Source organism: Rhinolophus sinicus, linkage group LG05, assembly GCF_036562045.2.
Source record: "Rhinolophus sinicus isolate RSC01 linkage group LG05, ASM3656204v1, whole genome shotgun sequence".
NCBI classification, from domain to species: Eukaryota; Metazoa; Chordata; class Mammalia; order Chiroptera; family Rhinolophidae; genus Rhinolophus; species Rhinolophus sinicus.
The window spans coordinates 133,083,760-133,110,141 of record NC_133755.1 but is presented as its reverse complement, the minus strand read 5'-3'; the positions used below and the strand labels follow the sequence as shown (position 1 = coordinate 133,110,141).

The 26,382-nt window shown below is 31.0% G+C and overlaps 1 protein-coding gene across 4 annotated transcripts in view; it reads right to left on the bottom strand.

Moving 5' to 3' along the window:
* Positions 1 to 26,382, bottom strand: part of GRIK2 (glutamate ionotropic receptor kainate type subunit 2) — a 590,198-nt gene that overhangs the window by 10,165 nt on the left and 553,651 nt on the right. For all 4 annotated transcript variants that reach the window (XM_074333338.1, XM_074333339.1, XM_074333340.1 and 1 more), the window contains exons 15-16: positions 22,905 to 23,130; positions 4,966 to 5,216 (exon numbers count right to left, since the gene is read on the bottom strand). In XM_074333338.1, the coding sequence (XP_074189439.1) occupies positions 4,966 to 5,216; positions 22,905 to 23,130 (477 nt within the window). The remainder of the gene's footprint in view (positions 1 to 4,965; positions 5,217 to 22,904; positions 23,131 to 26,382) is intronic.

The following is a 26,382-nucleotide window of genomic DNA, read 5'->3' as shown; positions in this document are numbered from 1 at the left end:
GCCCTCAAAATTTTCTTTGAACTTTCAGTGACCGGAAAACTATCATTATTTGGAAATTTCTTGGATATGAATTACCAGTATTCTATATTATAAATAACTACATGGACTATATCCTGAAAAACAACAAAACCTAGTAGTTCTTAAAATGTACATCAATAATCTTAAAGGAAAGTTAGAGCAAAAATATATGTCCAAACAGGACACATAACTTACAGATTCATTATCTGACCAATAATTTATATTTTTATTTTTCAGACATATTTACTACATTTTTTTGTACATAAGTAGTAAGAAAGTGAATATTTTTGTCATTAAGTATTTCTCATGTCAAGAAACTCAAAGATCGATGCTCAAACTATTCAATAAAAACAATTTGTGTAGGCAAATCTATTTTTCAATTACATGGGAAAGGAAGTATTTCTGCATGCAAATCAGAAAAAAACAAAAAAATCAAATTGTGTATGTTATATTACTATTCTTGCTGGAAATCAAAAGAAAGCAGAATAATGTATACTTTTTAAAAGAGGACATGTTCAAATATATAAGAAATGAAGAGTAATTTAAACATTAAATTAATAAACAACAATCGTCATAAAATACTTCTATAAAAATTAAAATTGTTATAATTACTTATTACACTTATTATTATGTTATAGTTACTTATTATATTACAAAATAATTAATGCTTACAAAACCAATATATTATTATAAATTTTACCAATTAAAACAAAATTTTGTATATTAAGAAGTTTTTTTCAGTATAAGTAACACTTAGAAAGCGGAAACAGGATCTTTCAAACAAATACACATGACCTGAATTGCACTGATAATTGCTTTAAATGTACCGCAGTTTCTGAGATTCCTTACTTAATGATTCTTAAGTAATAATATTTTTAAAATCAGCCAAAAGGTAAGTCAAAAAGACAATCAATTAAAAAATGCATGTGTTGACTATATTTTTCAGACACATTCAGAAAAGGAAAATGTTTTGAGTACTTTCCAAATGATCAATTTACACTTCGGAAAAATTTTAAAACATAAATATTCATTTTAAAAGTTTGAATAAATGAAAAGCAATGTAACTTTGATGCATTAATATTTGCATCAAAATTCAAACCATAAATTATAAAAAATGGAATACACCACCTTGTGGTTATGCGAAAGGAATGCAATTTACAGTTTTTGAATTTTTAAGGTCTACATAGTTCAGCATTATCTTCCGTTTTCAGTTTTAACTTGCCCTCATTTAAAAATGATACATTCTTATTCTACTATTATTTATCAAACAACTTGGTAACATAAAAAAGTTAAAGTCATCAAGAGCTATTTGTTCCATTAATATTTTACAAAATATGTGCTATAAAATGAATTTACATTCACCTATAACTGATAATAATAATAATTATTATTTTGATCTTTAACATCATTAGAGGTAAGAGTTGACATGGAAAGATATTAGCTATTCATAAATTTTATTCACAAAGTTCGTATTAAACTATACTGTGTGAATATTATACCTGCCAGCATATTTAGATAAAGACAGGAAATTTTACTCATTTATTTTTTTAAAAAATTTCGATTACTGTAGACTAAAGAATAAAGAATATGGAGAAAGAAAATAGAAAATAGATAGCAAAACACTTTGGGCCTAGAATGGTGAATAATATATCGTGCTTACCTTCAATGTGCAAAACATAATTCATTGCCTGCTTGGTCCTCAATAAATAATTATTCAATAAATGAATAATTTCACAAATGTTTATTTTTAAATAAAAAATAGATGAAAGGCAATATTAAAAGAGTGAATAAGCTGTGAATTTCTATATGCCCTCATGCATATCTTACAAAATGTAGGAATATTTTATGTCTAATTAGAATAAATCAGGTAAGGTGTTAAACTGTATAGCCCGACTGAATAAAATATTTTTCTCAAGAAAAATGAGGAAGAATTGCATCCAAGAACATAATTTATCACAATAAATAAAATGGGTGATTCTAACAAGCCATAATTATTTGATAAACACAGTAATTTTGAATTATAGAGAAACATAGTTCTGTTTTAGTCTTTATGATAGACTTTTCTCAATAGGTCACTAAAATAAAATTCATTATTAATTTAAATCAATAGAAAGATTAGACAGATAGATAGATAGATAGATAGATAGATAGATAGATAGATAGATAGATAGATAGATAGATGATAGATGATAGATAGACAGACATAGATAGCTTTTATACCAACAGGCCCTGTTTGATACCTTGAAGATACAATTCAAAAACATTAGATTTTTGTCCTATAGAAACTAAGAGTCTAATAGGGAGAGAGGCAACCACACACAGAAACCAACAAATATGAATAAAATAGTGTGGTAAGGGACACTGGAGATATGCATAGGCCTTGCAGAGAAAAGATAATAAGGCTTAATGATGGATGTGGATTGAAAGGGAAAAAATGCCTTTTCAACTTTCTCAAAGAGGGAGGAAATAATTTTGGAATGATGATAGAACCTGTAATCAGCTAAATCAAAAAAGTGAGATATGTAGGTCATATACTTTTCATGGGAATAGGAAATGAAAACCACCTTGTGGGAATAGCTGTGCAATGAGGCCAAACCTATTATATCTATAGATTAGGTAAAGCTTTCTCGGCAAGTTGATGCCTAGTCTTGAGTGCGTAATCTAAAAAGACTAGTAGGAGTTTGCCAGGTAGAAAAATGGACAAGGTTTGTTTCAATCAAATGGAAGAGGATTTGAAAAAGTTGGATGACCTTGGAAAACTGAAAGTGATTTAGTGTGGCTAGAGTAAAGGTGCAATTGGAGAGAAGCAAAACATAAAACTGCAATGGTGGACAGAGACAGATCCTGCTAAACTAGGGAATTCGAATTTCATTACAGAAATTATGTGGAGACAGTATGTGAAAGCATTGGGGAATGTGACTAATAATGCTCATGTAATATGAACACAGTTGTTTCTGTCCAATGTGATGTTTCATCTGTTTCTATCAAAAAAGGTCTACTTATTTCATTCTACAGTATTTTAGGTCATACAGGTACATAAAAATTCAAGAGAGCTGGTTGATATATTAAAAATTCAATGAAGTGAGTTGTTTCTAATAGCAATGAAGAAGGCTATTTTACAGAATTAAATCTCACATCTTTTGCTTTTTTGTGTGTTTTTAAACAGAATATAAATAATTGTGCATAAAGACAAGACCTAGGTAAATCATATGAATAGGACACAAAAAGGGCAATAGAATACCATATATTGTCAAGAGAGTAATTCTTTGGTTTAATTTCAATACTGAGCTATAACTGAAAGAAAGTCATTGAATACGGATGATTTGAGGTTCCAACTAGATAAACCAAATTCTTTCTACAATTTTTGGACTCATTTTAAGCATTAACTAACTGTATATCACATCTATTGACAAATAGTAAAAATGGAAATGGGTAAGTTAATGTTTTTTGTCTTTGATTAGTGTTTTGGATTTGATTTCAAAACTAATTTTGACACCACAAAACTTATAATGTAATTTTATAATATAAAACGTGTACTTAGAACTAATCATCAGTCAAACCAATGCAACAAATATTTGAATTAGCCAAATCAGCAGATATAGCCACTCTGAATGTTGTGGGAAAATAAATCATGCGATTGTCTAAATTTTCCAAACTTTTGAATTATTTAATATACTCATCAAAATTCCCACTTATAAAAACATTATTTCTAAGTGTTAAGTACTATAGTCAAGTGAAAATATAGAAATGCTCTATCCAAACAAAACTTTGATTTCATAAAGGATAAGTAATTGCAACATAAATTATTAAAGACAAAGACATTTTTTTTCAAAAATAGTTTTAAGGTTGCAACTTCTTCAGAGAATATTAGCAAAATATATTTGCCTTATAGTCATGTACAATACTGTTCTTAAGTGCATATTTCTGCTCTTCATATTTACCAAAAAAAAGTTCATAAACCTTTCAAATACGAAAGAAAATATAATCACACTCTGAGGCAGGGAATAAAAGTTAAGCCCCCAAAATGTGTTGTTGTTTTTTTTTTTAATTAAAGAAAGAGTTGTTAATATACAAAAAGTATAAAATAAAGTGTCAGAAGATTTTTAAATGTTAAAGCATTATTTCATGCACAGAGCTATAAATTTACACACAAAAGTGTCACATACCACCTAAAATATATTTTTCTATAAATATCCTTCTTTGTATTTATAGAACTGAGGAAATTAAGTGCTAGAAATATAAAATTTGAATGAGCACAATCTTTTCAAGAATAGAATAAAAAGACATTTGTATAAAAAATGCATTATAACTCCCCCTCAAAATTGCAATAGTCTCAAAATTTTGAGTTTTATATATATATTCTTCAAAATACAGTGGTACAAGGGAATAAAGGGCTCAGTAATAATAACACTAAATGATAAAAAATAAACCACAATGTTTGCACACATTCATTAATTTAAAAGTCCCACAATGCGAATTAGGATTTTTTTCAATAAGAAATTTACTGTACTAAAAATCTTCAAATAAAAATGTCATTTACTCTCTAACTTAAAACTGTTAATAAAGACTGTATCTTAAAACACTTTTTATCTACGGAGAAGCACTGTTTCCTTCATATTACAGTATCTGATTTTTCCTTCCATCATTTATATTCCTCCATTAAACTAACTGCAATGAACTCAAGTAGCAAGTGTCTCTCTTTTTTTCACGCTTTCAATAAGAGGAAAAATAGTCACTTGTCCTGAAGCTGGTTTCAATTAAACACTACATTTAAATTAAAAATCACGAAGGTGGTCATGAGTGCTTTCTGTGCACCCTTGTTATATAATGAATGGCAGAAGACAATTAACAGTCACAGTTCTAAGCACTACCCTTGGTCAGAAGATCAAAAATAATTTGTTTTATTATAACAACAATGGTTTTAAATTGTAAAAAGGTGACATTTACCTTTTCCAACTGAGCATTTTTTTTGGATTTGTATAAAAACTCTCCCACTGCCACAAAAACTGAGAGCACCAAGCCGGCTGCCAGCACAATGAAGATGCCGCCAATATTCTGGACGCCCAGGGCACTGGCCTCTTTGCTCTCCTCTTCTGGACAACCATTGCCCCTCCACCATTTCTCCTTCATCATGTGCAGCTTGCCTTCCTCTTGCAGCTGAAGAATCGCTATGGTGATTTTGTCTCTATATGGAGAACCTAAGAAAAGAGAGAGTATGTTCATTATCTCAAGGAGCCTAGAATTTAATAATTAACAATTAACATGATGACAGGAAGACAGAGTTTTCTCCAAATGCTCTAAAGTGTGCCATGTTTATTTTTAATACAGGAAAAACAACTGGAAAATGACAGAGAATAGAAGTTTAACAACATAAATTAGGCAGGTGGCCATTCTAATTTTGAAGGGTAAAATTAATTTTGTTTTTATGGAAGCAAATGTCTCCTTCTAAAAGGCAGATTCAACTCAGAGCTTTGAAAATAAGTAAAATGATAAGTAGAAATGTACAAAAGGGAATGGAGAGAGTGCAAAGATATTTAATGAATGTCTAGGAATCATTCTGCACTGAAAACTAGTATTGATAAAATGGTAACCAGTTTTAGGAAAGTTGTGGAAAAAATGGTGTTTCCCTTGTTAAGCCAATAATTTAAGGCAATCATGATTAATAACCTATATTCAGGGGTGGCTAACACTTTGAAAATAATAGGTAATTTTTCTGTCAAATTTGACATGAATAACAGAAATAACAGGTTTGTACAGATTTGGATCATTCAAATATGATCATGGCAATGTATTGTGAGATTTATTTATCAGTCATGCTTTGAGGAGAAATGTTCTTTTCAGTTGAGACAACAATATAAATGAAATTTAGTATTTATGCAGATGGGAGTATATATTCATTAGTTATTACATGACAAGTAATAACTTTTCTAATTGGTTGCCCAGAACCATAGAATAATATTGAACTACATGCATCATTTAATATCTGTCCCAGGGGATTGGTCATCTTGTCTTTTCCCACCCAGAAATAGCCTGTTTCTAAAGTCTAATCTTCTTTCCTAAAACACTATACTGCACATTCCATTTTTCTGCACAAATTCATCCATAAGTGTTTTTCTGCTTACAGAAAAAATACTAATTTCAGCTTGTATTTAATGTTGCCTGTGATCTTGTTTTGACCTAAGTATACCTACAAATATACCTCAAGCTTTTTCTGCTAAGAGAAATTAAAAACCTGGTCAGGAAATTTTTCTACCTCATAAGGGACACCACTACTAATTTTTATTTTACTTGATTAATATAATAGAAATAATTCAGCATTACTCTTTTGACAATAAGGAAGCTAAAAGTAGAAAGACAAAGAGAATTATAGGAAGTAAGTAGCCTATTGAAAACAATTGGAGGAGTGAAGGTCTAACATATCCAGCAGGAGAGCTGATTCTTTAACATAATCTTTAACATACTCAGAAGAAATGTTTAAGTACATGGCTTCATACATTTTTCACAGCTTTCTTAGAAAGGAGTGTTGTCCATTCCTATAATTAGAATTCAAATACTATATTTTCATTGTGCAATGATTCCTAATTATAGTAGGGGAATTCTTGCTTCACAGTTTCTTTCCTGTGCTCTCCTCCAAATACTACTCTGATGAGAATGTTCATTTTAAATTCTGCCCCTCAGCCACTGCAGATCTAAAAGAATTAGCCCAGTATACCGTACTTTCTATGTTGGTCACTCAAGGGAACTTAAGCTTAGGTCACCTAGTATTGTTACTATTTCTTTTCAAGATGTGACCTGTATTCCTAAGAAGATTATAAACCCTTTGGAATAGATAAGTCAAAGAAGATAGATGATTATCTATCATCTATCTATCACCTATCTTCATCATCATCTATATTTATATATCATATATCTTATATATCATCTATATTTATTCTCAATCTTTTCTCACATAATAGACTTTCAACAAATGTTTCATATCATAAGGAGCATAATATATGCTTAAAGCATTCGTAACATAAGAGTGACAACCTGGTACTTTTGGTCTCTCTCATATGTGTTTAAAACCATAAATTAAGGCCATTTTGGCTACCCAGTTGTCATTAATTCACTACATCTAGCTTAGCACCAGCTTCAAGGTCACTTTTACTCGGAATTACCATTCTGATTAACCATGTAATTCCTTTCAAAATAAATATTTGATTGAGAAAAAAATTGATTTTAAGCAGAATTTAAGTTCCTTAGATATGTCTTTCAATTAGAAATATAACATTATGCAATTAATATGAAAATGTGGCTTCCTTTCTGGAAGTATAATTGTAAGCAAAATTTTGAGGGGTAATTACTTGAAAAGCAGACTTTCAAATATGAAAAAAATCCTTGGTATAGCTAAGTAATAGTTTGAGCCAGTTCATTTCTCATCCCAAGAAATACATTGAAATGTATTGAAAGAACATTATTTTGTTGCCAACTCACCATACACACTGAACTGCTTTCGCATGTTTATTCTAATAGCTTCACAATATTCTACACTACATTCTCAAAATAAGGCACAAACAAAAGTGAACCATTTTCAACAAATGATGGATACATCTTGATCTTGCTAGCTGAGATTCTTATTTCCAGCACTTATCATAAATATAAACATTTCCCATTGCTAGCAAACCTCACAGCAGTGTAAATATAGTCATGTGTGAATGGCATTTGCTTTGAATCAAAGCTACAAAGTTAATATACCACATTTTGAGGGTTTTGACATAACGAAACAATATAAGAAATATACTCAATGACAGCAAATCATTGCCATGTTTTACTTGTTATTCTGTCATTGATTTTGTTTGAATAATTATTTATAAAAAGAAACAATAATTCAACAATGAATTACTTATTTGATACACTACTTAATGCTCCTTGGGAGGCATTTATATATAGATACTAGGTCAAGTCAAACCTAGACTGAAATTTCATGTATTTGAAAAAATATCAAAGACATACTGAAATCAAAGAACAAAAGTATCTTTCATTCTCCTTCTGACATGAACAGCCATGGGCTTAGCTCTAATGAACAGCCATTAGTTAGATACACAGAACTTATGTTTTGCCCAAGTCACAACTCAGCCTGACTCCATACGCTGGCAAGCAAAGAACTTGGACTGCATTGACTGGCAACTGAAGGAAGCTAGGTTTTCACAGTGTAAGGCTGCCTCTGAGGAAGATGTGTATTTTCAAGAGGACTCTTAAGTTTGGTTAGAAAACTACTGAGGAAATTGGAAATATGTCTATCATAACATGTACTATTGCACCTAAAAGTCAATCCTCAAATGCTTAAGGGGGCAGACATACAACCATAAATGAGTGAAGATGCAAGTTAGATAAAAATATCTGGAAAATTACAATATCCAAAGTGGAAAGATAACTTTAAGTTCCGGCTTTATTAAAACTCTGTGAGAATCAACACAGAATTATCAGATACTTTAATTTTTTGTGACATCACATGAAATATTTTATTTAAAATTCTCTATATTAAATATTGACAAATACATTAGTTTTTAAAAAACATCACGCAGGATAAGCCAACTACTTATTTTAGACACCATCAGACACATCAGATTTTAATTAAATTTTTAAATATTAAAAAAAGTCATTTTATAATTGAGAAAAAGAATTCCATTGTTTTGATATGCACATATGTAATTACATATGAAATTAAGCATCTTTTCATATATTTATTAGCTACTTGTATTTCATTTTCTATATTTAGCCCTTTAATTTCATTATGCAATCTCTGATGTTTGGTGCTTTTGTACTCTCAAGTTCAGTGACATATACTTCAAACTGACAGTAAGGAATTATTATGTTTTAAAAATGGTCTTTTTACAAGTTGTCAAGAGATCCCATTTACCAGATAAAAAATGTTCTAGCTTGAGAGAAAGAGAGAGAAAGACTTTCATCTATCCATTAATAAAAAAAAAAAAAAAAGGAAAAAGTTAAAAACTTGTTTAAAGTAGTTAAATTTGTTTTTAGGTGAAGAATGCTTTTCTTCACATCTATTAATGTCCCATCAATTATTGTAATCTCAATTTGAAAAGTACAGCCTTAGATAACAATAATTATAGTTACTACATCAATTTTCCCCATAAAAAGTATTTTGTTTCTTGTTAGATCTTTCTGCTTGTCCCTGGCTAGATATCTTCCTCCCTGTCTTTGAATTCATATATTATTACAGCTCATCAAGTTGCATTCTTTTGTATGCTCTTTTTCACCTATCACTCCATATGCTTCATGAAACATCAGTCCATAAGAATTCACATCGCACTTGTCACCTTAAAACAGGTCTCCACATCTGGCTTTCAAGTCTCTGTACAAGATATTTTTGGGACAAGTGTTATGAGTTATTTAAATATATTTGTATACCAAAATTGATGAAATCATTTTTATTTTTGGAAATGAAAAATGTATACAGCCTTTGTTCTTAACAGCACCCAAATCCTTTAAACCTTTTGCTAAAATTCTATGGGAATGTCTAAATATAGTTGTTTTCCATAATGACAAATCCTCTCTGTCCACTTCCTAAAGGATTTTAGTTTCCTTTGTTTTATATTTCATAGTTATTCAGATTAATATGATAGTATGTGCTGTGTCTGACACAGAATTAGATAACATCTGGTAGTTGCTGTCTTTGAGTCTGGGAAGGCATTACTATGAATTAGACTACTCATAACTTTAGGTTTCTTCTAGCTTGTCATTACTCCAAGTTGTTGTACACCTTCTGAAATACAGTAATTTACATGTCTTGTGAGTATGTGACTGTACCATAATCACTAAGCATATATTTTTTTCAGAGGACTTGCTTCAAAGAACTTTAATAATCCCTCTTCTTTGAAGGAGTTGAGTCTGATAAATGTACCTAAGACATATACCCCTAAACTTGAAGACCTTTACATATTGGCTTAAGAGCAGGCTATGGTAGGTAATCAACCATATATTATTTACATCATTTCATCCAGTATTTACCACAGTGTCTATCACACATTAAGCATTTAACAAATGCTTCGTGAATGAAATATTGAACCAATTATATCAATTATGATATAGCCAAAATATATCAAGGTAGAACTTCTACATGTGGACATCTTCTCAGGTTCTTATTAACTTTAGTAAAATAAGTAGAGTCTATAAACAGACTTAGTTCACACTTCTACTGACCATCTAGAATAAATTAGGGTGACAAATAAGTTTATAAATTTTTTGCCATCCTTGCATTTATATCAACAGTCAGTGATTTCTCTTGGTCAGTGCCTTAATAAATAAAAGACTTGCTAGCACAAAAGATGTGAGGATACCTACTGGAACCATCAACTTCCATTCTTAAAATGCTGCTCTGCCAATGTTAGCTTTCATGAAATGGCTCTCTGCTTCCTATGCTGAGATGAGTGCTGGGTGCCCTAAATGCACAACAAATTTTGGGTGCTTTTAGAGCTTTATCTCTTTTTACCATATTTTTCATGATAAAAATCTGTCAATAAAATTGGAGGTAGACCGTACTCATTTAGAGCCTTTTCCTCAGCAAAAGATGGGTTTTATTACCTCTTAGGACATTTTCTCTCCAATATTTGTTCTAAACAAGTGTTGAGAAAAATTTTTTACTTACATTTCAGATTCAATTTTATATATCTATACTCCCAGTTTTATGTTTTATTCAGTCAATAATGCTGTTATATAATACCATAGCATCATTGTTATTTTCCTCCATAGAACTTACCTCAATTTTTAACTGAAAAATAATTTTTGTGATTATTTGCTTACTATCATTTACGGCACATAATAAGAACACAATATTTGTTGAATGAATACATGCATACATAAAATACTGTATTAATAACTGAATAATTGTGCATACTTGAAATTTTATCTTCAGTAATTTATTATGAGTCAAAACTATATCTAGATCTTCATCTATTCTTTATCTAATAATTAAAATACATTTATTTTCAGTGAAGCATTTAATATAAGTAGCAACTAAACACTTCATGAGACCCATTTCAGACTTCCTGCTAGATAACAGCTAAACTAGTGTGCAGTTACTGTCATCACTCCTTGTGTTTCCTTTTGAAGGTACCTCACCAAATACCCTCAATTTGATAGATGTGTGAAAAATCCATGAGCAAGAATCATAAAAATTAAAGAAGTGTAAGCTCTTCTTGACAACAAATTATCAATTCATAACTTTTTAAATTACAGAATGGTAAATGACAGATAAAAGTGATCTATTCTCCATGATACCTAGTAATCTTTCAATATGGGAAATCTATGAACATAATTTTCTTGCTTACAATTTTTCACTGGTGCTCTACATCTATACACTAAAATCCCAATTCATAAATATGTCATACAATTCCTATCTTCAACCTATCACAGGCTTCCTCTCTGAATGGATCCTCTTCTTACACCTCACCTGACAGTGATACAAACTAGTTGTATTTCCTACTGCCAAGAGAATCCTGTTTTCACACTTCCTCCAATGTGCTGGTTGAATTTCTCACCTAAATAAACTTCTGTTTGTTCTTCCCTATCTTCGTACACTTTTCCTTGACTGCCATGACACATTGCAGGTACTCTAGTATGGCATTTGATACATCATATTCTAGTGTTTTTCTATATCTGTTTTCCTGCTAGATGATGATATGAGTGTCCTGAGGGCAAGGGCACTTATCTGAATCGTGTTTTGTTTTTGTTTTTGTTTTTGTTTTTGTTTTGGGGGGGTATTATTGATTATTACATACACAAACATTACTTAGCACTGATGCTAGATTATAGGTGTATAGTGGTGAACAGTGTACCATGAGTCCTGCCCTTCTAGAGTTTTCACTGCAACAAAAATACTTACATTGAATAACTTCTTGCAAATATGAGGACCATTATAATGAAGAACACAATATTATAGTTACCTAGTAACAGAGAAAATTGTCTTAGTCTTGTGCGTAGGTACACAAAAATGTCTGCATTACTTTAAAAATAAGGATAGGGACAATAACTCTTCTTTCTCTTTGTCTGACTTTTGCCTAGTTTTCCTCTATTTTCTTTTTATATGCATTCCTGTTTTAGGAAAGTTCCTGTTTTAGGAACACAATATACAGGAAAAGAAAATGATAGTGAGGGCATCCCAAACCAACTTTGTTCATCTCTCCTAGCCCCAGAGGATAGGACTAGGTATAAGATATCAGAATCATGGTGGAATGGAGTCAAATATAAATCGCACTGTTAATGTAGAAAAGACAGAAGAGAGGTGGAAAAAGACACACAAAAACATGAGGTAGAGACTACATGGATTTAGGGAGCAAATATATAGATATCAAGATATACCACCAAGCATATTTTAGAGATAATAAATTTTAAAGTTAAGGACCTATATTCAAAATCAATAACTGGCTTAAATTGGATAGAGGTTGTGTTTTCTCCTCTGTTGTAGACCTCAAAATGGAATGTCTTTATGACCTCTATGGACAAGTAATGTAAATTTATTATACTCAAAGGAAGATTTGCAGAATCCTCGGGAGAATATTCAAGTGTCTAAAATTATAAAGGGAGATGTTTACATAAGGTACATAAAATATATCAATAGAAAACCAAATTTATAGAATACATGTTTTAGCCAATTGCCTTTTAGTCATGTTCTGAATATCCTCTAACATACGTGAGAAAGAAAAAGAAGGGCCAATGTTATTGGTATATAATAAAAAAGGAAACTTATGCTAAGTTCACTGATCCTGCATATTCCATACATATTAGTCAAAAGTGGCTGGTGAAGTAGATTTGCAGTGACAGTTCTTCTCTGGGTGTCAAATCATAAAACTCTGACACTAAGTATGAAAATATAAATAGTTTTATCTTTGAAACCCTGCCTTCCTTACAATTTCTAATCTGCAGAGTACTCATGTGAATAGTGGTAAGAATGGAAATGTCAGGATTGCTTCTCCAACTCTGATTGTTTTCATGCCAAATCCAATACCAAACTTTAATGAACTACTTATAAGAGTTAGACCATTTTAAATAAAAACATCGTCATAGTTAATCATCAACGGCCCAAAACCTGGGAGAGAGGACAACTTTCTGAAGAGGGTAAAGTACCCATTCTTCAAGGTAGAGCTTAAGTTCATTTTTCAATTTGGCCTGACTGTTTTGGTCCTCACTAAACTCTATCATTCCGAGTCTCTGCACTATATAACAGACCATTTGTTTATGTTGTGTTTTATTTATTTTATGTTGTTTGTTTTTCCACATTTGTATTATAAGAAAGGGAATCATGCATATCCATATTTTATGTTCATTATTTTCACAGAGCTAAGTAGGCTTTAAGAGGGATACATTTTCTCATAGATTGACCAAATGCAAAAGAAGCATATATGTCTTCAGAGATAATCTCTGAATACATCTTGAATTCCATTTACTAAACACTCAGGAAACGTTTGGAGAAGTAAAAGCTTCATTTTATTTAGTCAGATAATGCCTTGCAATAGGAATTGTCTCATATTTATAAAGTAATCACCTTCTTCCCCCTAAACTGTGGTTATCTAACATGTACCTATTGGCTATATGTAGTCAGGTTCCATAGGAAACTATTTCTAATTGGTTAGGAATGGGTCATATTAACAATCCACCTATCTATAATATATTCAATGTTTCTAAATCTATAAAATAGAGAGCAAAAGGGGTAAGACACAAATAACTTAAAAACCACAAACACTTCCTTTCAATTATTATAAAACATTTATTCAAGGCAGTCTTTAGAATTCTTTATGGTGCATATGTACTGACCCACATACTATAACTATAATATGCTTAATCTCTAACACAATCCAATTATGTAGACATGATCCTACCCATTTACAGATGAGGACTCTGAGTCTCAGGGAGGCTCAGTAACTTCACCCAGGATGCCTGGAACGCTCAAGTGGAACTAGGATTTTTACATAAGTCATCTGACTGCAAAGGCCACCACATAGTCTGTATAACAAACTGAGAAAATGCCTTTCACATGAGGGCCAGCAAATGCAAGACTTTCATCTTTGTAACTTAGTCCTTACAGATTTCACCTCTAGGTTTTGACTCCTTTTTTTCCCTAATAGTTATTCATTGATCTTACTTAGTCCTGCTAACTAAAGGATGACAGTCTGACATAGTCAATCTGACTAAGCAATCTGTAATAGAATTTGAGCCCATGGCCTTGGACTAATCAGCATAAAACACTAACTAAATGAATTAAATGATCCAATGTTTGCATATACAATCTATCAGAACTAACTCTGTTTTCATGAGAATTATCTATTTATGCATTGTTTGGATACCACTTGGTCAGCATTACAACATTAATGCAAGCTGCTCACACTGATGCTCACAATTCATCAAATTTTCTCTGGAAGCTTTCTAGATTCTAGCATGCAAAGGTCGTTGATGATGTCTGTGGTGTGGGCATCGCTTACTGAGACTCTCATTGTTTTCAGTGACATGAAATCTAGACTTTAACAAATATGCCAGGAATGTACAGCTCCTACAGGTGTAATTTGATATTTTTTGTTCAATTCAGGCTTTGAAAAATATTAGATCTCAATTTAGCCTTCAAAATCATTTTCCCAACATCAAAATTGTGCAATGAAAAAATAGAATGCATTTTAATGGAAGGTTTGACTTGCAGAAAGATAATAATTCGTGTCAATTTTTTGTGCATATGTCCAACTAATGAAGACAAATGTATTCATTCATTTCAGCTGAAGAACTGAAGGCCAGCAATTTTATGCATCTATAATGATGAATATTACAGTACTTATTATATGATGAATTGGGAATTCTAGAAATGAATGGTGACCGAAACAGAAAAAAAAAAAGAAAAAAAAAACATGTTTCTCTAACTGATTTATATTTTTATAAACACCGGCATTTGCTTTAAACAAACAACATGCCTCCCCTTGTAACAATTCTACATCTCTCCCTTCATCAAATAACAACAACAAAAAAATCAGTGAGATCTCATGCATTTAACATTAGAAAATAGAAGTGAAGAAAGAAATTTCACATTGTGTACATGTCAAAGTGGTATACTCTTACCATAAAAAGTCAATGATACAACCTTTTGTAACATTCTTTATGTGGTAGGGCATTATAATGAGATAAAAGGTACTTGAGAATCATTAATAGGACTATTGTTATGTTGTAATCATTAAGATAAAATGTTATAAAACAGTTTATAAAGGTAACATGTAAATGCAATTATGAAATGAGAATGTATCATAATATAATTAAATAGTAAATACACAGAAATAAAAACTATTAACAATTTCTTGTGTGATAAAATTGTCTTTGAACTTAACCTTTGTATTAAAAGGCATTGTAAATATATTCAATTTGCATTCATCTTTAGATTTTCCCTTTACATGCTCCATGTATTACATATATTTCAGTAATTCTATGAATATGGAATTTGGATTTTGTTCACAGAAATCATCACTGACTGAAACTTACTATTGATTCAATCCCACAAGTAAAATGAGAACAAATGAGATTATAGAAAATTTCAGCATCATAGGCAATATGTACAGACATGAATACAATTTCCTCAATCGCCTTCTCAGCTGACAAATAATTCACATATATTATTAAAGTTGTGAGGAACAAATGAATGAAGTATGCTACTAGCTTATTGTTAAAACCAGAAATAGTTTTAATGAGACCTTTCATTCACTTTACCATATTTCTACCAAATTGAACACAGCAAAGCAAAATAACACCAACTGCCCTAATGGATTTTTTGTAGACTGCTGCTTTCCTACCAGCTCATGGACTGCTGAGTCCCTAGCCCTCAAAGTGCAATATGCACTCAACATTGGAGAGAGAGAAGCCAAAAGGCTTTTAGTACAGTGGTCAGAAGGGAGGCAATGCAGTGGAAAATGCCATTAAAGTAGAAATGCTCTCTCTTCGGATAAAGCGATTATCACCTATGGTGAATTAAGAGGCAAGATTGCAACTGTACACACAGTTTAAATATTCCTTAATGAAAACTGCTGTTATTTGCTTTTAGGCTTTACCCCATCCAGAGTTTTTTAATTTTTCTTTTCTTAATTCTTTTGAATGAAATAGGAAGTTCAGTTAACTTATTATGAGTTAGAACACCTACAATTTCAAAAATCTACGGTACAGTAAATACCACATTAAAATAACATTGCTGTAGTCAGGAAAATTATGAAAGGGATTTAATGTCACCCCAAGCTTAATTAAACCTACTTATGCTTATTTAGTGTTTACCTTCACATTATTGTCGACTGCTCCACTAAGGTATTTTTGTGTAAAGACAGCTTCCCTAATTAAATAGCTTATATCTGAGTCATTCAGCAATTTTATAACACACTGGTCAGTAATCATCACACTCAGAGAGATGAATGGTGATGGCAGAGCCCTAGATAAATCACAGAGGAGGAGGCTTAGCAGGCTAAGAAGTGGATGCGTGGACTTTTAGGGGAAAAAAAAGGAAAATAAGTATACGTTTTGAAATATTACTGATTTCCCACTCCAAAAGAGACATCACTATTTCTGTTTTAACCTCCTTCACTTAATTAACCACATACACCTCTATGACAATATCTGAAAATCTGAGCAATAATGTAAGCAAAGGGATTTCCTCTCTTTGATCACATTTACACATAGCTGAAATTTTCATTACGGATTATGGCTCCTGCAAATATAAACTCAAAATCCTGGGGAATTTCTGGAACTGATCTAAATTTCCAGAGACTGAGCTGATATTGCTGTGCTGTGAATATATTTATCTCCTTAACTCTTGCTAGGAAAAGAGCAAGAGCCTCAACAGTTTTTAACACCTAATACATTCTTTTTGTTTTGTTTTGGCTTATGATTAACAAAAATTTAAAACTAAGTAAATATACTGTATTACAAGTAATCTTCAACATACTTGAACAATGATTATATAAAAGGTAAATGCTAATTGAATAATTAAGAAATACAGATTTTGGTGTTGGTTGAAAGCTTTGGGGAAGTCAGAATCTCAAACAAATACTAGAGTTTCATGCCACTGTGTTTATTAATAAATAAATATAAATATTTCATGAAGCCATATAGCTATCAGAGGTATGACACAGTAAATCATAAATTACTGCCTGAAATATTTTTCTCAGAACTAATGTATTTGAGGGAGTGAAGTGCGAAGTGCCTCTTTTTAGGTTATACTTCTTTGTTGAAATTATATAAGACAATTAAGATTCATCATAATGTACTGAGTCCAAAATAATTCGATGCCACTTTATGAATGAATAAAACATAATTCAGTAAAGTTAAGAACTTAATATTATCAAGTCAAAGAGAAAAAAAAACACATTATCTGAACAAGAGACAAAAAGTACATTGCAATACCAATAAGTTTGTGATTTGAATATTCATTCCTTTAAATCTAAATTATAGTGTTCAAATTTATCTTATTCATAATTAGGCTAAAAATGTATGTAAAATGCATTAAACAACTTTTTTAGTAATAACTTAGTAAAATTTTAATTAAATTTAAATTCAATAGTGTTTGGCACTGAAAATAAAGAATGTTCTAAAATATTCTCCCTGGTGTATAAATTTTCAAAGTATTAGTCAGCTCTTTTGAATTTTTATTAGTATGCACTGATAATTTTACATTAAAATTCTAAGAAGTTCCTTGTAAAAGTTAGAAATTTATCATGTGCTATTGCCTAATTTTCGAAAATTAATTTTAATGAAAACATTAATATATTACACTATTATACAGAACTAAGCTGCACACTACAAAGAAATGATTACACTGAAATACTTAATCTAACTTATTTCTAGAAAGTTACTCATGCTATTGACCTTGCTAACATCAATAAAAATTTTACGAAATAACTTAGCTTTCTTCAGAATGGCAAGAGTTGATCTGATCAGCCAAGCTGAACAGGTAAAATGAAAGCAAAACACACAAAAAAATCTACATCCTAAGGCTTATAGTATAATTTGCTTTGTTCTCTTATCATACTTGTAAGTTTGATATTGGTAGATGTAGAATTTCCATGTGATGTGCTCAGTATTTTCCTCAGTTTAAAATGTTACATTAAAATATACTTTATATATCTATTAGTAAATTTAATTGTTTTATATTTTCCTTAATAGGTCAATACCTTTTTAGTAAACAGGGCCACGGATTGGGAGGGATCAAAAATTGCTCTTTGTAGGTTCGAATTAATATAACAGAGTGCTTTCTTACCACTAATTCAAATATTATTTTTCTTTTTAAAAAGAGTTTTCACATCTGAAATATCCCAGTGGGTTTTTGCAATTTGTATAATACACTATTTTGATTTATTTTTACTAAGCACTTCCTTAAAGCAAGACAGTATGATAGAGACATACCTGGTACATTGGTATATTATATTTACAAAACAAATAAGCAAACAAACAAAAAGTTCAACATTAAAGTTTATATTAAGTATAAGTCAAAATTATTTATTTTAGAAATTTTGAAGTTAATAAGTGCAATTATATAACCATGATTACTAAAAAATATCTGTTCTATACTCCAAAGTACTTACACATCCTCTCCAAATCTTATTAATTTCTCACCCCCCTGGATTACTCAAGTTACTTTAATGAGGACACACATTTCATAATGAAAGATACCATGCTTATCATTAGCTCAAAAGTTATTTGTTTTCTCTTATAAATCTTGCTACACCATCACATTTCCTGATGTAGAATTCATTTGTTCAACAAATGATAACTGAGGCCCCAAAGTATGCAGGCACTGTTGTGTGGGTCGCAACAACAGAGGCAACAATCTTGGTTCTCATTCCGGTAATGGAAACCAATCCAGGATGGTAAGAATAAATGGGAATCTTACTCCCCTCAGAAACAACACTGAAAAATACACCTATCTACTCCAGTGTTTTTCCAAATGAAAAAGTAATGGGAGCCTAACAAATCACTGCTACCACCATTCATAAGTGTTTCAGAGTGTGCCCGATTTTTAAAATTTGTTCTAAGATATCAGTTAACCATGTTTCCTATATAGTTTCTAGCCCAGTTTTAGACAGAACTCTAGGAATCTGTCAAGCATGTTATTGAAAAATTATTGTAAGTTTAACATTTAATAGATCTTAGATTTTCCTAGTATAACCCTTTCAGTTTACTAATAAGAAAGGAAGGAAGGAAGGAAGGAAGGAAGGAAGGAAGGAAGGAAGGAAGGAAGGAAGGAAGGAAGGAAGGAAGGAATCTAAAGGCCATAAATTTCAAGTTACTCATCCTTGATCACAACAAGGCTAAATCTCAAATATCAGTATGCAGAAAAGTACTTGATGATTTTTCTAATGGTTCATTATCAGTCTCTGTTCTAAAATATAAATTTGAGTATATAACTTCTCATAGAATGCACACAATTATACTTGAAATATTAGCAAAGTTGCTCGTCACAAATTCCAAACAAAATGGTACATAAACTCATGAAGTTGTTGGACTCATTATGTAATTCTTACTGTGGGAAAGAACCATAGCTGATCTAACTATGTAGAAGATTACTGTTTGAGAACTCCATCAACATAATACAATAAACCCAACCTATACTATGAATATAAGTATAACACATTTTAAAATAATGTGTTCCTCAAGGCATAATTATGTAAACACAATCATTTTTATACATTTGTAATAAATTAAAAATAATTTTAAAACTTCTGAATTAATAGATACTTTGGCATAACAGTGGAAAAGCTTTAGGAAATCTTTCCCTCGTGCAGACAATAAAGAAGTTCACTTTGTGTGGAGAATTTAAAGACAGTAGCATCAACTATCACCATGCACTGACAAGTCAAAATATGACAAAAATATAATATTCTTCCCTGAAAATATATTTGTCAAAATATATTTTGAATATATAAGTTCTAAACAATTACTATTGAGTTTTAACAACTCAACTCTTATTGAGCTTTGAATTATCATATATTTATTTTTTATTTTTTAATATACATTTTATTCTACTTGGAAATTAATTTGGAGATTTCCTATTACACAATTCACCTCAATACGTGTGGGCTCACCTAGACTTGCATGTTTTGGGAGTAAGAACTCAAGGTTCTAGTTTTTTGCTGTTGTTTGTTTTCATTTCTATAATGACTGTGGAATCATTATTTTTGAGTACACTGTATAAAGGCAGTAATATGTAGGGTTGCAGGAGGTAGTGTCACGAAATTCTTTCAAAGTCAGTTCAAACTATGTTGAACTGTAATAAATTTCAGAATGCTTTACCAAAAATAATAGAATTTAATGTTGAATTTTTTGATGAAGTCATGATTGTGAAAAATTTGTGAATTTCCTAGACATTTTAAAATTGCTAGACATTATCGCAAAGAAAGACATGCATCAAATTGTAATTTCTGGAACTTATTATAAAATGGAATTTTTTATGAATCTATGCCTAAATTTCAAACTATTATATCTATGTAAGTTCATGGGAAAGGAATTTTTCAAAATTAAAATTAATAAAATTATGAGTAAAGGTAAATTGACAAATATGGCTGTACTATTTATTGAACATGAATATACAAATATCAGTTTTGATCCAGTCATTGGCAAATTTGCAAATTAAGTTAAGGTTCAGAAAATTAGTGTCATTATTTATTACTGTGATAGGCCAGTAAGAAACTATTAGTATTGTTCTCTTTCTTTAAAAAAACACATTGATATAATTAAAACATGTTAATCTGTTAATTTTTTCTTTCATACAGTATCTATTTCCTGTTTCTGCTGTAACAAATTACTACAAATTTAGTGGCTTAAAACAATGCAAATTTATTGTCTCATAATTGAGGAGGTCAGAAGTCCTAAAAGGCATCTGCAAGGCTGTATTTCTGTGGCTGTATTTCCTTGCCTTCTAAACTAACTTCTAAAAGTCTTTTGCATTTCTGGCCTTGTGGCCCCTTTCTTCATCTTCAATTCAGCAGGTAGCATTTTCAAGTCTCTCTCAACATCTCTCTCTCCACATATTTAATAAAGGCAACCTCAACTAAAATTGGAGTAGGAAAGACCTGGCCTGTAGAGAGAGCTCACGTGTTCTACCACTCTATGTCAATTTCTCCTAACAGGAAGATATCAGTTACTGACTGCAACTGGAAGAGAAGTACACTGCACTCCCCAAAAGGTAGTTCAACCCCTTTCCTACCCCGGAAGAAGCAAGATTTTCCTTTTGCCGAGCAGCAAGCCTGGTCAGCTGAAATGCCACAGCTCATCCAACGAGAAACCATCACCACCTGAACTTTTACTTTCTTCCAATAACCTTTCATTTGCCTCTTGCTGATAGCTTCCTTGTCCCATCCTCCTTTCTATAAAATCTTTCCATTTTGTATAAGCACTCAGAGTATCTCTCTGCTTGCTAGATGAGATGCTACCTGATTCATGACTTGTTTAATAAAGCCAATTAAATTTTCAAATTTACTTGGTTAAATTTTATTTACTAACAATATATATCTTCTATCCTTTCCCCATTATGGTCTGAATGTTTGTGCCCCCCACCAAATGCATATATGGAATTCTAATCCCCAACATGATGATATTTGAAAGTGGGGTCTTTGAGAGATGATTATGTCATGAGTGTGAAGGATTAATAAATGAGATTAGTGCCCTTGTAAAATGGACTCCAGAGAGATCCCTTGACCCTTCAGCCATGTGAGGACACAGTGAGAAGATGGCTGTCTGTTAAACAGGAAGCAGGTCCTCACCAGACAACAAAACCACTGATACCTTTATCTTGGGTTTCCAGCTTCCAGAACTATGAGAGATAAATTTATTTTGTTTCTAAACCACTCAAATTCTGTTCTTTTGTTTCTTTTTTTGTTTTTGTTTTAATAATAGTGCTATTGGACTAAGACATGGTTTACCTCACTTCTCCATCATCCTGTCAATTTAACTGTAGCTTTAACCCATGTGCTTTCTTCTTATAAGGATCCCTTTGATTACAGTGGACCAATCTGGTTAATCCAGGATAATCTCCTCTTCTGAAAATCCTTAATTTAATCACATCTGCAAAGTCCCTTTTACCATATAAGGTACACAGTCACAGATTCTGATGATCAGGTCATAGAAATTTTGGGGTATCTATTATTATGTTCTCCACAAGTACATATGTACTATAATATCATGTACTTATGCATTTATTTATGGTATGAATATATATATATATATAGTATGAATATATATATATAGTATGAATATATATATATATTTATATTTCAATAAATCAAAAGTTTCATTGTTTTTTTCTTTTGGGGTAATTATTGTCTTTTATTTCATTTCCTAATTATTATTGAAAATAATTTTGTAATTTGAGAAAAAGGGGATATAAAAAATAATTAATGCTGGGTATCAAATATTCTAACTATGTTAGAGAAATAGTCTGCTATATGTATCTTCTCTTAAATAAAACAAATAAAGTAAATATTCACGGGAACCATTTGTGGCTCATTCTTTCAATTAACTTTCTAATTCAAATACTATGTACATATCTGAAAAAATAAAGTTGCAAAACTCTATGTTATTCATAAAAAATTTTTTAAATGTCAGATTGAAAAGGTTCTGTAGGGGGATATTGTAAGATTTTTCAACATTGATACAGTAAAAATGTCTACTTACCATTTTGGTAGAAACCAAATTTTCTTTTGATACTTATCCATTTAGAAGATGTCTACAACACTTCCCTGAGTTTATAAAGTAACAGAATGTAGTGAGGTGTGTTCATTAAAACAAAATTCATAACGGCATATGGAGATAATGTTTTACCCCTTCTCACAGCAACTAAGATTAATGAACAAAGAACAAGTGGCTGACATAAAACATACCCATGGGGGTGCCAACGCCATAACCTTTGGAGTCTATAAGGCCACCAATCTGCGTCAGGTTACAATTCCGCTGAGTAACAAATTCGATGGTTGTTGACTCCATTAGGAAAGCATAATCAGAGGTGAGGACTCGCTGGATTCCTTCTTCATTACTTTTGACGAGTACTGACTGCCTTCTGCTACTCATAAAGGCCCACATTTTGTCATACGTGGAGATTTTTGATTTCTGGGGAAAAATAAAATACATAAGAAAGATATTCCTTAGTTTTTATGTGATCCTACAATATTTTGATGGAATTGACTATATTTAGTTTACTAATACTACCTTATAATTGTATTAGTCATAGTAATATCTAAACAGAAAATCAGAATCTGTGTAAAAAATTTCTCATAACAATTCCTCATCCTATTTCCAGGTATAGTGCAGATTTATTTAACGAATATATCAAAAGTGTCTTAATGTTCAAAAATGCACAAGTAGTCAATCATAGAAGGAAATAAAAAAGAAAATAAACAAGATTAATAAAGAGGGTCTTTTGTGCTTGTGTCTGACATGAGTGTCTCATGTTTATAATTTTATCTTTCAACATTACTATAACATTAATTTGAAAGAGACATACACTGGACACTAATCGACCCTGTAAAACTTCAAGAGGTCATTTTCCCCAATTTTGTTGACATTAAGACAGATGTCACGTTAACCCCCAAGGATATACAAATATGTACGTAGGTTGAAGAGATGAGAGAAATTCATTACAAATAAGGATATTAAAAATAAAAATGACTATATTTCCACTGGGACACACTCTGGGCAGCCCAGAACTCCTTTCAGCCTGCCTCCAGACAACAAGAAATCTATCATTCATGTCTACTAACTAACTAAAGATTTCTGGACCAATAAAATCGAATAGCTTTTATGTCCAACTGAAAATTCTCAGTAGGGCTTTACTAGGATTTCATTACTAAGGGAAACAAATGGGTTTTGTTCAGAAAGCACTGGTAAAACATAAACATGAAAAAGGTTAGCATGTGCTTATGGGAAGCTCATCTGTGAAACACTCTAGTTTAATTCTGATACAAATAAAAATAATAATATTGAAGCTACAAACACAAGGAGGATGTTCACCATGCTAGTTGTCCTGCTATAAAAAGTCAAAACTATTTTCAAACAAATAGATATGTAATGTTTTCACAGTTTAAACATACTTTTAGTTCTACATATGCCAGGTCAAAAATGTGATATTAATATGACGTCTACTAAAAGGCAGGTGTTAAACAATATTTAGAAAAATTCCAGCACTATTTCAGTGAAAAATTGGGACGAAAAACCCTAAATTTACTGGGGAAAATAACTTGAGGTACTTTATAAAAACAAGCACAACATTAGAGCTAAGAGAGGGTAAAAATGTAAGCTTTTGCTCTCTGGTGAAACGAAAACATGCTAAAAGGCCAATGGCTTAGTTTAAAAAAAAGCAGCTAAAACATTTAGAATAAAATTATTAGGATTACAAATTTGTACAGCTATGGTGGTGTGTCAATGTCCTCAAGTAAGATAATCAAATGTGAGTAATAGAAAAGAGAAATGAAAGCAATATTTAAGATTATGGTGAAATTATTATTGGAATAATTAAGACCAATAGTGAGATTTAGACTCATGTGGTTGTCCAAATCAGTAACATAATAAGGATAGTTAAAACAAATTCACTTCTTTTCAAAGGTCAGAATTTTTCTCCTAAAGTTTTGGATTAAGTGAGGCCTAAATACCAAATAAAATCAATATTAGAGTTCACCTGCAGATCAAAGGACTTTTATGTAAAAAAATTAAATTGGACACAGCTTTTGGTGTAATGAATCTGTGACTGATAATAAACAATTCCATAAATGATAACACTAAAAAAGTGTAATCAAAACAGCACAGTTATCACTTCAGAATTTAAAATGTAACATCTTCAATGGAGAGTGATAATGCAATGTCATAAAATGGGTGTTCTGAAGCCAAACGAAGCAGAGATAAGTACCCATAAAAGTCATTTTTACCTGTATTGTCTGCAAATTGCCTAAAATCTCTGCTTTGTCAGGTACAAGAACTTTAGAAATCAATGTTTTACTTACACGATTTCCCAATTCACGATAACATGTTCCATCTATTGATGAATTAATTTAAGCAAAACTTGAGGACTAGTGTTTTTGTCCCAAAGAGAGGGGGGACAGAATGTTTACAATGGCACTAACTATTTAAATAGTATAATAATGTGTTTTTATTTTTAATAGTAAAAGTAGTACTTCATAATTTAAACACTGTACAATACAAATAATTATAAAGAAGAAAGTACATTTTAACAGTACATGAATGTATCCATTATTAATATTTTGCTGTGATTGATGAAATAAACACATCAATCTTTTTTTAACAAAACTGAAAACTAACAAAGATATTTTAAATCTGCCCTTTACAAATATGTATAGTTTGATTTTAAATTAATGGGAAATGTAGTATTATTTTACATTTTAAATATCTAATCTACAATACTAACCTTTAATTGACAAAATAAGGATTTTACAAAATACATTTTCATAGAAAAGTCTTGGAACACCTCCAAGACTAAACACACTAATATTTTATTTCCAATAGTACTTCCCTAGAAAGTACTATTTATTTATACTCATTTTAAAACTAATAATTTCTTATCTTCCATCATTATTTAAGTGTATCTTGATTTACTTCTGATTTTCAGGAATCTATTGTCTATGATTTTTGTACAGCTTCACTCATCTTTCCTGTTTGCAGAAGACATGAGTATTTCTATTTTTACTATAATTCAAAATAATTTTAGATAGAAAAGTCACATAAATTGCTCTGTTCCTCATAATAAAAATAAAAACCCAAATAAGAAATATTTCAATGTAGAAATATTGACTGCTGGTCACACACATCCTATGTGGCTTGTCTGCTTATTTTGTTGCTATTCTTTGACCACAATTTCCAATTTAGGGCAGTCACTTCTTTGCACCTCCAAGCTATACCTGTAAAACATAACTATATACAGAAAAGATAAGGAAAATAAGCTGTCATTACCTTTGTAGACTGTGTGTGTGTGTGTGTGTGTGTGTGTGTGTGATACCATTCAACTCTTACCTCTTTCTATACAAAGTTGAGAAGGAGGACTAATATTCAGCATCTCCTGGCAATTTTAATACTTTTATTATTTTTGGTAGTGAAGAGAGTATAGTGCATCACTAGTATGTCTACACAACCTGAATTTTACTGTGTAGTCCTTAAATTTAAAGTAGCTAAGATGGCGTACAAAGTATTTGAAAAAATTATTTCAAACAAACTTTTAGGCTGAATGCAAAGCAAGGGATGTTTTTTTCCTATATAAATCTGACCACTCATAAATAATTGATTACTTATACTTACATAATATATAGGTAAATTCTGAATAATGCAGGGCTGAGTCAGAAGTGATGATCACTAGTT